This window comes from Rhinoderma darwinii, chromosome 4, assembly GCF_050947455.1.
Source record: "Rhinoderma darwinii isolate aRhiDar2 chromosome 4, aRhiDar2.hap1, whole genome shotgun sequence".
Classification (NCBI taxonomy): Eukaryota; Metazoa; Chordata; class Amphibia; order Anura; family Rhinodermatidae; genus Rhinoderma; species Rhinoderma darwinii.
This window is the reverse complement of record NC_134690.1, coordinates 184674573-184688604: the sequence shown is the minus strand read 5'-3', so window position 1 is coordinate 184688604 and position 14032 is coordinate 184674573. Positions and strand designations below refer to the sequence as shown.

At 43.1% G+C, this 14032-nt stretch overlaps 1 protein-coding gene across 1 annotated transcript in view; it reads left to right on the top strand.

Annotated features, from left to right (window-relative positions):
- The window catches only part of COL21A1 (collagen type XXI alpha 1 chain), a 384255-nt gene that overhangs the window by 249259 nt on the left and 120964 nt on the right, over positions 1-14032 (top strand). Inside the window, exons 12-14 of the mRNA XM_075864141.1 lie at positions 2089-2142; positions 3961-4014; positions 6859-6912. Coding sequence (XP_075720256.1) covers positions 2089-2142; positions 3961-4014; positions 6859-6912 — 162 coding nt within the window. The remainder of the gene's footprint in view (positions 1-2088; positions 2143-3960; positions 4015-6858; positions 6913-14032) is intronic.

Genomic DNA, 14032 nt, shown 5'->3' with positions numbered 1-14032 from the left:
TAAATATATGAATGGCACATACAAGAAATACAGTGATAACCTGTTCCATGTAAAACCCCCTCAACAGACAAGGGGGCACTCCCTCCGTCTGGAGAAAAAAAGGTTCAACCTGCAGAGGCGACAAGCCTTCTTTACTATGAGAACTGTGAATTTATGGAATAGCCTACCGCAGGAGCTGGTCACAGCAGGGACAGTAGATGGCTTTAAAAAAGTCTTAGATAGTTTCCTAGATGAAAAAATATCAGCTCCTATGTCAATGTGCAGAATTTTAGTTTCATCCCTTCTCTTTTATCCCATCCCTTCATTGAACTTGATGGACATGTGTCTTTTTTCAACTGTACTAACTATGTAACTATGTAATATATAAGGGCAGAATATTACATTGGCTGGTCAGTTCTCCCATCAGCCAAAACGGCACAAACAAATAACATGCCATTTGGCTAAAAGGAGTGATCAAAGTATAAGTCAGACTTATGAATCTCATGTATTTATGAGGAAAGCACTCCCCCCAACTCACCCTGCCCTCCTTATAGTGATAGACGGCTGCTGCACATGCAGATTCACAGCAGCCAGCTGTCAATCTTCACTGAGGTGGGTGGGTGGGGGGAGGAGGCAAGGGCTTGCCTCATAAATAGAATGCGTCCAGTGTATTCATGACGAGAGCACTCCACCTGCTTCTCCCTAGCTTCTCCGCTCTCCTCATAGTGATTGACGGGATGCTGTGAATGCAGCCAGCCATCAGTCACCACTGAGAGGGACGTGGGAGGTAGGGAGAGGCAAGGAACGCTCCCCTAATGAATAGAATGAGTTTGGTGAATTCATGAGGAGAGCACTCCCCTGTCCCCCCCCCTCTTTCCTTATAATGACTGACAGGTTGCTGTGTATGCAGATGCACAGCTAGCCATCAATAACCACTGAGAGGGGAGCAGAGGAGGGAAGAGGTGAAGGAAGCGCCCTCCTCATTATAACTATGAGTTCAGTGTATTCTTTGATATCTCCTATTAGCCAGACAGCACAATACTTTTTTGCGCCGTTTTAGCTAATAGGACAATCGACCTGTCACTGTAATATGCTGCCTTTACTTAGGGCAGAATATTTAGCTGACAGATCCGCTTTAAAGTGTAGCTAAATGTTTAACAAACTTCCGACATGACATAGTGACATGTCAGAAGATTGGATTGGTGGGGGTCCGAGCACTGAGACCCCCAACAATTGCTAAAACGAAGCAGCTGAAACACTTGAGTGAGCGCTCAGCCTCTTCGTTTCTGTTTGGCTTTTTCTGGAAATCCGATGTATCGGAGTACGGGCTCATAGACTTTCTATTCAGTCCGTCCTCTGATACATTAATTTCCGCAAAAAGCTGAACAGAAACGAAGCAGCTGAGCGCTCACACGAGCGCTTCAGCTGCATCCTTTTAGCGATTAGTGGGGGGTCTCTGTGCTCGGACCCCCACCAATCAAAATTTCTGACATGTCACTATGACATGTCAGAAGTTTGTTAAACATTTAGCTACACTTTCACCACTAAAGTGGGAAAACCGGCAGCAAATTTTTAATTCCCCTGAAGTGCCACCACATGGGAAATGAATTATTACACAGATCAATGGGCTGTCCATGAAATGCATACATGTGCTTGGTGCTCAAGAGTGAAAGATGCTATTTGTAGTCGCTCTTTATTCTGTAATAGATGTAATAATGGTGGACCCACCTTTATTATCTCAGAATTACCTAGTAGAGTATCTGAGAATTGATTTTTTTGAACTACACAACCCATTTAAATACAATTTTAGATGCAGATTCTAATTTTATGGAAGGAGATGAATAGTAATGTCTAGACTAGACTGGATAAAAAATAGACGGAAACTAATATAATTTAATACTGCATATTTTAGTTGGGTGACTATATCTGTTATCATATTTTACATGCTATTTGAATTAGGTCATTTCATGGTATAATGCAATTTCCGAGAGACATTCCTGGTATTTAACTGTTTACTATGTAAATTATTTGCAGGCTAATAATGCATTTCCTATCACTTATTATGCCACTAAAATGTTTTAAAGTTTTTTTTTACATAACATTTTTTAGGGACCACGTGGGATACCAGGTTTAAAAGGCAACTCTGGACAGGATGGTGAAAAGGTGTAATATTATTATTTTTTTAAATAATAAAATATGCTTCTCCTTACACACATGTTTGGACCCTGTAACCTGCTATGTATATACAGCACTCTGTCATTTATTTTGTAGGTGCTCTTTATTAGGTTTTAAAAATGGTTGCAGTCACTATTGGTATAATGTTAATCAAATTCAGCATATTTCACGTTATTTTAGACAAGACAGACAAGCTTACATTAAATTTTATTGTGTGTATTCTCTTTGCCTGGAAAAACAGTAATTCTTTTCCAGTACATTACTTGTAAAATAAATTGCATATCCTCAAGTTTTTTCCCTAAAACAAGAACATTTTATACTCCATCTTTCTCGTCTCTCTGCTGCCAGAATGAAATAATGATCCAGATGTAGTCTATTAAAGCATAAACAGATGCATACCAGCAGGTGAAAAAGAAATGCTCCTCCACCAGCAAAATGGTCAATATATACTGTTCTAGATCTACAACTGGTTTTATTATGTGACAGTAGAACAAATTGTGAGAATTGTCCCCTATAGCCAACATGTTCAGTATGTGCAGTGTGAAAGATTCCATGTGATCACATAATGCCCGATCATGGTGCATAGTCACAGCATTATATTGCATACTTCTACTAACATGGCTGCAGGTAACAGTTCCAATGAACAAGATTTGCAGTACCTTCCCCTGGGATATCATAATATTCTGCTGGAGCTTAGTTTTGGACAGAAATACACTACTCTGTCAGCATGCAATGTTCTTAAAAGGCTGCAGTATTGCAAAGTGAAAGCGTTAAGGAACCACAGAAACTCCACCACGAAGTGGCAGACCACGCAAAGGTACAGAGTGGGGTCACTGAGTGCAGAGGGGCATTATGCATAAAAGTCACAAACGCTCTGCTGACTCAATAACTGCAGAGTTCCAAACCACTGGCATTAACATCATGGCAAAGACTGTGCCCCGGGAGCTTCATGTCATGGGTTTCCATAGCCAAGCAGCTGCATGCAAGCCTTACATCACCAAGCACAATGCCAAGAAAAGATGGAGTGATGTAAAACACGCTGCTACTGAACTCTGGAGCAGTGGAATTGTGTTTTGTTGATTGATGACGTGCTTCTCTATCTGGTAGTCTGATGGATGAGTCTGGGTTTTGCGAATGCCTGCCTGACTGCATTGTGCCAACTGTAAAGTTTGGTTGAGGAGGGATAATGCTATGGGTTTGTTTTTCAGGGTTGGCCTAAGCCCCTTAGTTCCACTGAAGGGAAATGCTTAAGCATACCGAGACATTTTGAACAATTGTATCATTCCAATTTTGTGTGAACAGTTTGGGAAAGGCCCTTTTCTGTTCTAGCATGGCTGTGCCCCAGTGCACAAAGCAAGGTCCATATAGGCATGGTTGGGTGAGTTTGGTGTTGAAGAACTTGACTCGCCTGCACAGAGCCCTGACCTCAACCCCATCAAACACCTTTGGGATTAACTGTAATGGAGATTGCGAACCAGACCCTCTCGTCCAACATCAGTGGCTGACTTAAAAATGCTCTTCTGGATGAATGGGCAAAAATTCCCACTCCAAAATGTTATAGAGAGCCTTCCCAGAAGAGTGCTGCAAAAAGGGGACCAACTCAATATTAATGCTTATGGATTTGGACTGGGATGTCATAAAAGCTCCTGAATGTGTAATGTGTAGGTGTCCCAATATTTTTGTCCATGTATTGCATGTTCATATGGTAATTGCCTAAACTGCAGTACTTGAAATGTATTTGATGTAAATTTTTACAGATTATATTGTATATTATTATTATTTTATTTATATTTATTTTTTTTGCAGGGTGAACGGGGAATTCCTGGTTTTCCAGGACAGCATGGACAACCGGCATCAAAGGTTATAACGTACAAATGTTTTTCTTCTCAACTTGAATATCTGTCTATCTCTTTGTCCATCTGTCCTTCTGTCTATCTGGGGACCCTTGTTTGAGAGATAGGTGCGGGTCCCACATAGGTGAGACCCACATCTATCAGACATTTATGGTATATCCTGTGAATATGCCATAAATGTCCGTGGTGACACAACCTCTTTAAAGCAAGAACAATATTTTATGGAATTCTTCTTTAACTAGTTGTTTTTCTGTTGTGTTTACATGAAGTCAGGGCCGCCATCAGGAATTTCAGGGCCCCCTACAGCTAAATTTTCTGGGCCCCCCTACCGTGGCACCGCCTGTTAACGGTACTCCGTCCAGCACTATATCATGGTACCCAGGGCCGCCATCAGGGGGGGTATTAGGGGTACTGATGTGAGAGGCCCGGCCAAACCTAATTGAAAGGGGAGCCGCGACTTGCCTTCGGTAGAAAAAAAACAGGCCCCTGCAATGGGGCCCGTTTTTTTCACAAAAATAATGTCATGAGCTGCGGGCCCCCCTTTCAATTAGGTTTGGCCGGGCCTCTCACATCAGTACCCCTAATACCCGCCCTGATGGCGGCCCTGGGTAGCATGGGGGTCGTCATGGGGGCCGTCAAACACCGCCGCCCGTGCGACCGATCGCGCGCACCCGCAAACTCCCGCGCATGCGCACCCGCAACCGCCTGAAACCGCGCACCGAATTTTGAGGCAGATTTTGACCTGCTCACACTATCTTGCCGCGTTTTTTGCCCGTGGCGATTGATGACAGCAGACAAAAAACGCAGGGAAAAATGCATTTTCTGCCTCCCATTGATTTCGATGGGAGGTCAGAGGCAGAACCGCGGCAAGAAAGGACGTGCTGCTTTTTCTTTTTTCCGCGACTGGCTCCCATTGATTTCAGATTAAATCAATGGGAGGCGGTTTTGGAAGTTTTTTGGTGCTGATTCTGACGCAGTGTCCGAGTCAATATCAAGGCCCAAAAACTCTGTGAACTGGGCCTTATTGTTAGGGCTTATTCAGACAAACGTGTAATACATCCGTGCAACGCCCGTGATTTTCACGCGCCTCGCACGGACCTATGTTACTCTATGGGGCCGTGCGGACTGTCAGTGATTTTCACGCAGAGTGAGTCCGCTGCATAAAACTCACGACATGTCCGATATTTGTGCATTGTTAGAGCATCACGCACCCATTGAAATCAATGGGTGCGTGAAAATCACGCCCAGCACTTCCGCAGCAGTATAAACTATGAATGAAAACAGAAAAGCACCACGTGCTACAAACATACAAACAGAGTGTCATAATGATGGCGGCTGCGCGAAAATCACGCAGCCACGCATCATACGCTGCTGCCACACGGAGCTGTTATGGACCTTTTGCATGCGCAAAACGCCACGTTTTTGCGCGCGCAAAAAGCACACGCTCGTGTAAATCCGGCTTTAGGGTAGGAACACACTAGGATTTTATGCAACACATTTTATTGTGGAAAATCTGCAGCGTATCAGTCGCAGCAGAGTGGATGAGATTTGAACAAATCTCATTCACACGCTGCAAAAAAAATTGACCTGCCGTGTGGCTTTTTAAGCCGCAGCGTGTCAATTTATTCTGCGGAATCGCTGCTCCTTTCTGGACAGCCTTGCACTATTTTTTAGGTAGCATACATAATGCAGTATGCTGTGCATATGACGTCTTTTCTCCTTTTCGCAATCTTGCCTCCAGGACTTTTCCCATACTTCTCCCCTTCCTCTGGAATTTCCTACTACAGACTCACATTTTCCCCACTGTTCAAACGTTCAGTAACAATGTAAAAACTAGGCTCCCTACACCAGCATATAATCTTTTAATCCACCGTGGCCAATCCTATTTACAGTTTGCCTATCCCTACCCTCTGTCTTTATTCACTATTTCTTTATTAGATTTATCTCTATCTATCTTAATCCCTGTCATGTTTTATGGTAAATCTGTAATTGTACCCACTAGTATTTGTATTGTCATATATTTAATGTACACTTGTGTATTCACCCGTTTTATACCACATTGCACAGCCACACAGAAGATGATAGCAATATATAATACTGCAATAAATATGGATGGGAGTAGGTCATTACTGGTTAGCTGTGAGTTGCCCTGCTGATAATCCAGAAGCATTGTCTGGTTACAACTGCCAGAACAAGACGAAGATTGTTGGGCACCATTCTAAGTGCACGTTCAGACGTGGCAGAATTTTTCCACTGCAAATGTTGGTGCAGATTTGGGGCAATTACGCAACAAATCTGCACCAACATTTGCATATTTGACAGGTAATTCAGACGTTGCAGAAAACACTGCGGACTTGCCACAGATTTCAGTTTTTGCATTGCAAAGGCTGAAATCCGCAGTGAAATTCCGCTTCTTCTCCGCAACAGACAGTGTATGCTGCAGTCTGAAAATTCCGCAGCCTATGTTCCGCAGCAGAGTTTTCCGCAACGTCTGCACAAAGTTAATTAAAAAGGTGCTGAAACCAATGGACAAACTGTCTGCTGCGGATTTCCACTGCGGACTGTCCGCAGCGGAATTCAACAGCAATTCCGCCACGTCTGAATGTGTCCTAATGAATTGTCAAGCAGTTGGCACTTTTAATAAAGCTTTGACCTTTGCACATAATATTAACATTATAAAATATAACATGACTCTAACCTGATGTAAACTTCTGCCCTTCCTTTTTATACTTTGTTCAGTGGATTAAAAATAATAATATGGATAAAAGACTTATTGTATATATAGGTAGTACAAGAAATATTTATATTTTTTATTTTTTAACATGTTTTAAATTTCACTGTATTAACTTAGGGTGAGCGAGGACATAAAGGAGAAAAAGGAATTGGTGGCATTGATGGAAAAAAGGTAAATAACAATTTATTTAAAATATTTGGAATTCGTTTTCCTCAAATAATTATAATGCTAATATTCATGTAGGAAAATGTGGAAGCTTCCTTCTAAATATTGTAACTTACTTGTCCAAATAAAATATTTGACTGTTTCTAATGTAGTGATTAAAAAAAGATGTTAGGCCTCATTCACATAGCTGTATTATGGATCTGTGTTATCCAGATCCATAATATGGCATCCAGAGAATTTGCAAGTGCTATACTTTACCTCCGTGCGCCTCTAATTTAATATAGAGGCATAAAGAGGTTTTTTTGTCATGAATTCATATGGAATTCTGTAGAAAAGAAATAGGTACATGTCCCATGGCATACCATATTATTTATTGCTTCTAGGGGAGAATGCGGCGCTATACAGAGTGACCATACAACAGCACATGGAGCACCTATGTATCCACATTACTCATTCCTATAAATGTACAAAAAGGTGGTGTTCTGTTTTGATTTAAGCCTGTAAAAATGAAGATTGACAAAGCATAGTATTAAAAATTTAAAAAATCCTTACAGTTAAAACTCTACCTATTGTTCGAAAAATATTACAATCATTTCTCAGTCAGCTGTAGATGTACTGAGTGTAGCCAGAAATGTTGTATCTAAGGCACTGTTTGTGTAAGCGTCTCATCACCCTGTTAGGCTTCGTTCACATCTGTGTCGAGACTCCGTTCATGGGTTTCGTCAGAGCTTTCCGTCAGGGGAACACATGAATGGGAAACAAACGGAAACCACAGGTTTCCGTTTGTATCACTATTAATTTTAATGGTGACGGATCCGGTGCAAATGGTTTCCGTTTGTCATCGTTGTGTAAGGGTTCCGTCGTTTTGACGGAATGAACACCGTAGTCGACTGCGCTATTCATTCTGTCAAAACGATGGAGCCCTTACACAACAGTGACAAATGGAAACTATTTGCACTGGATCCGTCACCTTTGAAATCAATGGTGATGCAAACGGAAACCTGTGGTTTCCGTTTGTTTCAGTTTGGATTCCGTTCATGGGTTCCCCTGATGTAAAGCTCAGACGGAAACCCATGAACGGAGTCCCGACGCAGATGTGAACGAAGCCTTACAGTGCAGTAAATTTAGCCCAAAGTGGCATCAGGTATTCTATAAATTTACATGTTTAAACAAGCCAAGTACCTTGCTTTACCTTGCAAAATAGGCAATAAACACAACAATATGAAATATGCACACAAAGTCTTGGTTGTCAGATAGACACCCTTTTTTCAAATGTGGAACATCATATAAGGTCATGGTGGTCACTAAAGCCATTTTTTGGCCATGCTACCATACTTCACTTTATAATTTGAGGCTTTAATTCCCATATGTAACAACTGACCACTGGCCGGTACACCCTCCCCATTTACAGCCCAGCCCAACTATCCGTAAAGTGGGTCCTCACACACCACCCCTGCTCGCTCTTCAGGACCTGTCACCACCCCAGGCCCAACGAGGGCTACTGACTAATACCGTCCTCACCATTCTCTACAAGGTTCCTCAGTTCCAGCTCACAACAGTTGGTCCAATTGACTCCTTCCACTTCTTCTGCAGCTTTTGCTCCTTTCCCTCTCACAACGACACCTCTCTCAATCTTCACAGAATGTAGCACAGGTCACACCAAACACTTAACATGGACTGGCGAGCTAACTGCTCTTTTATAGTCCCAGCACCACTCCCAGGCATGATGACGCATGCGTGCTTATGAGTCCCTCATCAACCTGTTACGGAGCTTTAAATGCATTCCAAAATGGTGTTCGGGCCGTAAATCCTGGCATCCATAAATTTAGATGTGTGAACAAGGCAAGCACCTTGCCTTACCTTGCAAAAAAGTTAATAAGCGCAACAAGGTTAAATATGCACACAACATCTTTATTGTCCGACACTCTTATCCCCACTGTAGAACATCATAGCATATCTTGTGCCATCTTTGTCAGAGAATGTCCGGATTCACCAGAGTACAAGTGCCAGCTGTAGTGGAGGGAATAAGAATACAACCACAACAACATCAATACATAACAGTAGGACGATATCGCTTAAAAGCGCAGTACACTATATATATAGTAAATATATGTGTAAGACCATGGTGGTCACTAAAGTTATTTTTAGGTCATGCAACTTCCCCTTTTAATTTGGGGATTTAGTCCCCATATGTTACAGGCTCAAAGATTGCAAGTCAGAGCTACTGGAAGTGGTTGTAGCGCCTTTTTGCACAGTGAGCAGGTGAACTTTGTGCGTTGCTGGATGGGCTGCTACCCCAGCAGTTTCAGAGGATCCGTTGACTGGTTGTTAGGTGCACGTGGACAGGCAACAAATGACTAGGCAGTTGTTGTGATTAACTCGTTCTGTACTGAAGTTAATGCAGCAATCAAACTTTAACAGTGCAGCAGCAGCTGCATAAATATATTTATAGTCAGCTCCCAATACTTTGGGAAGTCCAAATTTGTATCAGAACAGTCCCTGCTAAATTAAACTGAGGATAATATTAGAAAGTCCAACGGCACAATTAGGGCCTCCTAATATAGTCTGGAAGGCTGCTCTCTTTATCCCCCACCCCTGTTTGTATTATTCCCTTCGGACACCATGTGCTCTTTTTCTGTATTGATGGTCACTTCCGATGGTAGAAGTGCCTGTTGTGCGTCTCTGGGGTAGAATATTGAACAGTGGTGCCCAGGAGATACTAGACCTTTTAAGGTTTGGGTCAGTGCCATTTGGAGACACAGAGCTTCAGGGGTTCGGGCCTAAATGGAGAGATATAGAGCTTAGAGGATACAAAAATGAAGAGATGTACAAAAGGCGGGAAAGCTGTGAAGGAGGTGTGAGTGTATGGTGAAGTATGGTCTCTGGAAGACAAATAGCGACTTGCAACAGGAAAAAGCTCTGTTTGATAAAATGTTTATCCGGCTAGAGATTTGAGCAACGTTCAAGAGACTGCGCGACTTTAAAGGCACATTCAAATGTGGCGGAATTGCTGTGGAATTCCGCTGCGGACAGTCCGCAGTGGAAATCTTTAGCAGACAGTTTGTCCATTGGTTTCCACACCTTTTTAGTTATCTTCGTGCAGACGTTGCGGAAAACTCCACTGTGGACCACAGACTGCGGTGCAGAATTTTCCCTCCGCAGCATGCACTGTCTGTTGCGGAGAAGCGGAATTTCACTGCGTATTTCAGCCTTTGTAATGCAAAAACTGAAAGCTGTGGCAAGTCCGCTGTGTTTTCTGCAATGTCTGAATTACCTGTCAAATATGCAAATGTTGGTGCAGATTCGTTGCGTAATTGCCCCAAATCTGCACCAACATTTGCAGCGGAAAAATTCTGCCACGTCTGAACGTGCCCTAAGTGTTGTAACCATTATTAAGTTGCCTGGGAGAATAAGAAGACAAACTAGCTGCAGGAAATGTGATAATATTACAAACCAAAGATAACTAACTTATTAAATCCCCTTCCACTCCTATGCGGATGCTCTGGTGGTCTCCGCTGGTCTTTGTATTCTTGTCTTGCATTGATGATGTTCCATTCATCCACATGGCCCCTGTAGCCAAGCACCGGGCTCAGTGTTGATATGCCATTCTTGATAGCATCACTGCAAGTGATTGGCTGCAGCGCTCTAGTGGAAAAACGACACCAGAGCATCGCCACCGGAGCAGCAGGAGATTTAATAGATTATTTTTGGCTTGTTATTTTATCACATTACCTTCAGCCAGTTTGTTTTCTTATTCTCTGGACATCCACTTTAAAGAGGATGTCACTAGTTTAGTAATGCCCACTCTCCTAGCTAATCTAATAGGCGCTGTCACACTGATAATGCTAGTGAAAGTTGTGTCCCAAAAAATGTATGAGCTTTTTTCTAAATATGCAAATGAGGCTATACTTGACAAGTGGGTGTCAACACCAGCGATTCTCCTGAGGTGGAGCTACAGCCTCTGACACTGTCCAATCAGCTTGAAGCTGCTTCCCACAGTATGAGAGACTGAGGCTGGAGGGAAGGGGGATCACTTCAAATAGCCATATTTTGGGCTGTGGACCACCAAGAGCAGTTGTTCTGGTGGCATATGAAAGATGAGATTCTAATCTTTCGTGTCACCAGGACCGCAGTTCCAGCTTTTAAAACAAGTTGAAAACGTAGTCGGGAATGGAAGCTGTATACTATATGATCATGCTGTGTTGCTTGGATTTGTAGAGGAGAACTATATGATGCTGATTGGACAGCGTCATACAGAAAACATTACACCGCCCAGAGTGAAAAGAACGAGTAACCTCCCATTTGGCTATTATAGCCAAATTAGCATATTTAGAAAAATGCACGTAACTTTGCAAATAATTAATGTTTTTTAAAAAAAAAATCACAGTACTTCTCAGCATAATAGTGCATCTTAGATTACTTAGGAGGTAGGGCATTAATAAGCTAGTGACAGATCCTCTTTAAGCGTGCTGTGCCTCATAAATAGACAGTAATCATATGCTTGTGTGCCACTGTAATAACGGTTGTGCCCAGTAAAAATACTTGTAAAACAATAATTTGGTCTGTAATTGTGTTTGGTTAAAAGGAAACCACTTCAATAACGCCATGTTACATATTAGTCAGCTTATGTGGGTGGGTAAGGAAGACTCACCATGTTTTTGCTAGGAGTCAGGATTTACAAAATCACTCAAACCTTTTTTGTTCTTTGCTTTTTGGTTTTCCCAGAGTAAAATGGTTGTGTTGTTTTGTTTACACGCAGCATGTTTGTTGCAAAATATTCATGTGAACGGGCTTGTAGAAATCCATGCTGCAAAAACAACACCATTCAGTGTGGAACAGATTATTTCTGCAACAAACCTGCTGCGTGTGACTATACCCAAGCTTGCAGATAGTAATGGTTTCAGCCTTCGACCGGATTCACACAAGCATGTTCGTTCCGTAAAATACGGACCGTATGCCGGCCGCATTTCCCGGACCGAACACACTGCAGGGAGCCAGGCTCCTAGCATCATAGTTATGTATGACGCTAGGAGTCCCTGCCTCGCTGTGGAAAACTGTCCCGTACTGTAACCATGTTTTCAGTATGGGACAGTAGTTCCATGGAGAGGCAGGGACTCCTAGCGTCGCACATAACTATGATGCTAGGAGCCCGGCTCCCTGCAGTGTGTTCGGTCCGGGAAATGCATCCGACATACGGTCCGTATTTTACGGATCGAACATGCTGGTGTGAACCCGGCCTTACTACTCTCTCATGTTTGCATAGTTACTTTCTTACTGTAGAGTCCTACGACATAGTTGAGGGAGGCCATTTTACACTTATATATCTTTAAAAGGGTAATCAAGTTAAATATATTCAATAGGGAAAACAATGGTAGAGCAATTTAAAGTATTAGCTAATTAACAGGAGTGCACTGAGTCCTACGTCTCAGAAATAAAGGCAATGGGGACAATTTATTAAGACTGGCATTTCATATTGCAGTCTTTTTAGAAGGGAAAGTTGGAATAAGATGCAACACATTTATTAAAAGGCAAACACCTCTATGTGTCGCATCTTTCGGTCGGGCCGTGCTCCACAATTGTGGCGCAACTACCGTGGCCATGCGCCATCCAATCCTCCCATCGCCCATAAAATAAAAAAACACATACTCACTCACCGCTCTTCTTTTCCCCCTCTGGGTCCCCTCATCATTCATGCGCAGCTCATACAAGGTCCTGACGCTGACCAGTGCCAGAGCCTCACATGAGACGCAACACTTCAATGTCATCAGTCCTGCATCTCATACAATGTCCTGATGTTGCCTGGCGTCATTATGTTGTATGAGCCACGCTGGAGTGATGAGGGAGCTGCAGGGTAAAAGAGGAGTAGAGGTGAGTATAATTTCTATTATTTCTAATATTTAACTGTCCAATGGGAGGCAAGGTACGAGGCCTAGCACTGGCCTCCACCTTACTTTGCCCCTTAGAATAAAATCTACACCAGCTAGAAGCTGTCACCATCTGGGATACAGGCTACTGGTAGCAGGGCACGGTAACAGGATAACACTAAAGGATAATTTGCTAAGACTAACATGGTAATACACAACAACGCTCAGGCAAGGAGTGAAAGGGCAGAGCCCTTTTTATAGTCCAGGGAGGTCAGGGGTTAATTAGTAATATTTTACATGTGCGCATGCTGGCCCTTTAAGGCCGGGAACGAGTGCGCGTGCCCTAGAGAATACTACAGGGTGGAGTGGAACAGAGTGCCGGCGTCTCCTAGGAGGGAGATGCCGGCCCGAATTAGGAAGTCTGCGATCGTGGCCGTCGATGGGTGAGTAGGAACAATGGACCGCGGCAGCAGATGTTATAGTACCCCCCTTACGCCCCCTCTTCTTGGATCCAGGGTAGGGGCATTAAGGTACTCTTCTGGCTTCCAGGACCTCTCCTCAGGACTAGAACCTCTCCAGCCTACCAAATAAAAGTCCTTCCTCCTACTCTCTTGAAGTCCAGGATCTCCTTTACTTCAAACACATCATAAAAACCGCTGGGAGCAATTGAAGGATTAGGAGTTTTACTGTAGCAGTTCAGGACCACAGGTTTCAAGAGAGACACATGAAAGGAGTAGGAGGCAGCCGAAGCTTATAGGAGACTTGGTTTATCTGTTGCAGGATCTCAAAAGGTCTGAGGAACCTGTTAGCAAATTTGTACGAGGGCACCTTCAGGCAAATATTCCTTGATGACAGCCAGACTTTGGTACCAGGAAGAATCTGAGGCGGCTCCCTTTTTCGTGTATCCGCTTTTCGTTTCATGCGTTCGACTGTTAGCAGAATAGAATACCGGGTCTGCTGCCATATTTGTAGAAAGTCCCCAAATCCTGACTCAGCTGCGGGTACCTGAGATGTAGCAGGACAGGAAGAGGAATTTGTGGATGTTGGCCGTAAACAATGTCGAACTGTGTGGAAGTAGTGAACTCACTTGTGTGGTTGTTATATGAGAACTCAGCCCATGGAAGAAGCTATACCCAGTCATCATGCTGCATGGAGATGAAGTGATGAAGATAATTCTCCATGATTTGGTTAATCCTCTCGACTTGACCATTGGACTGGGGATGGTAATGTAAAGGATCTGCCAGGCACAACTTCTGTGTATA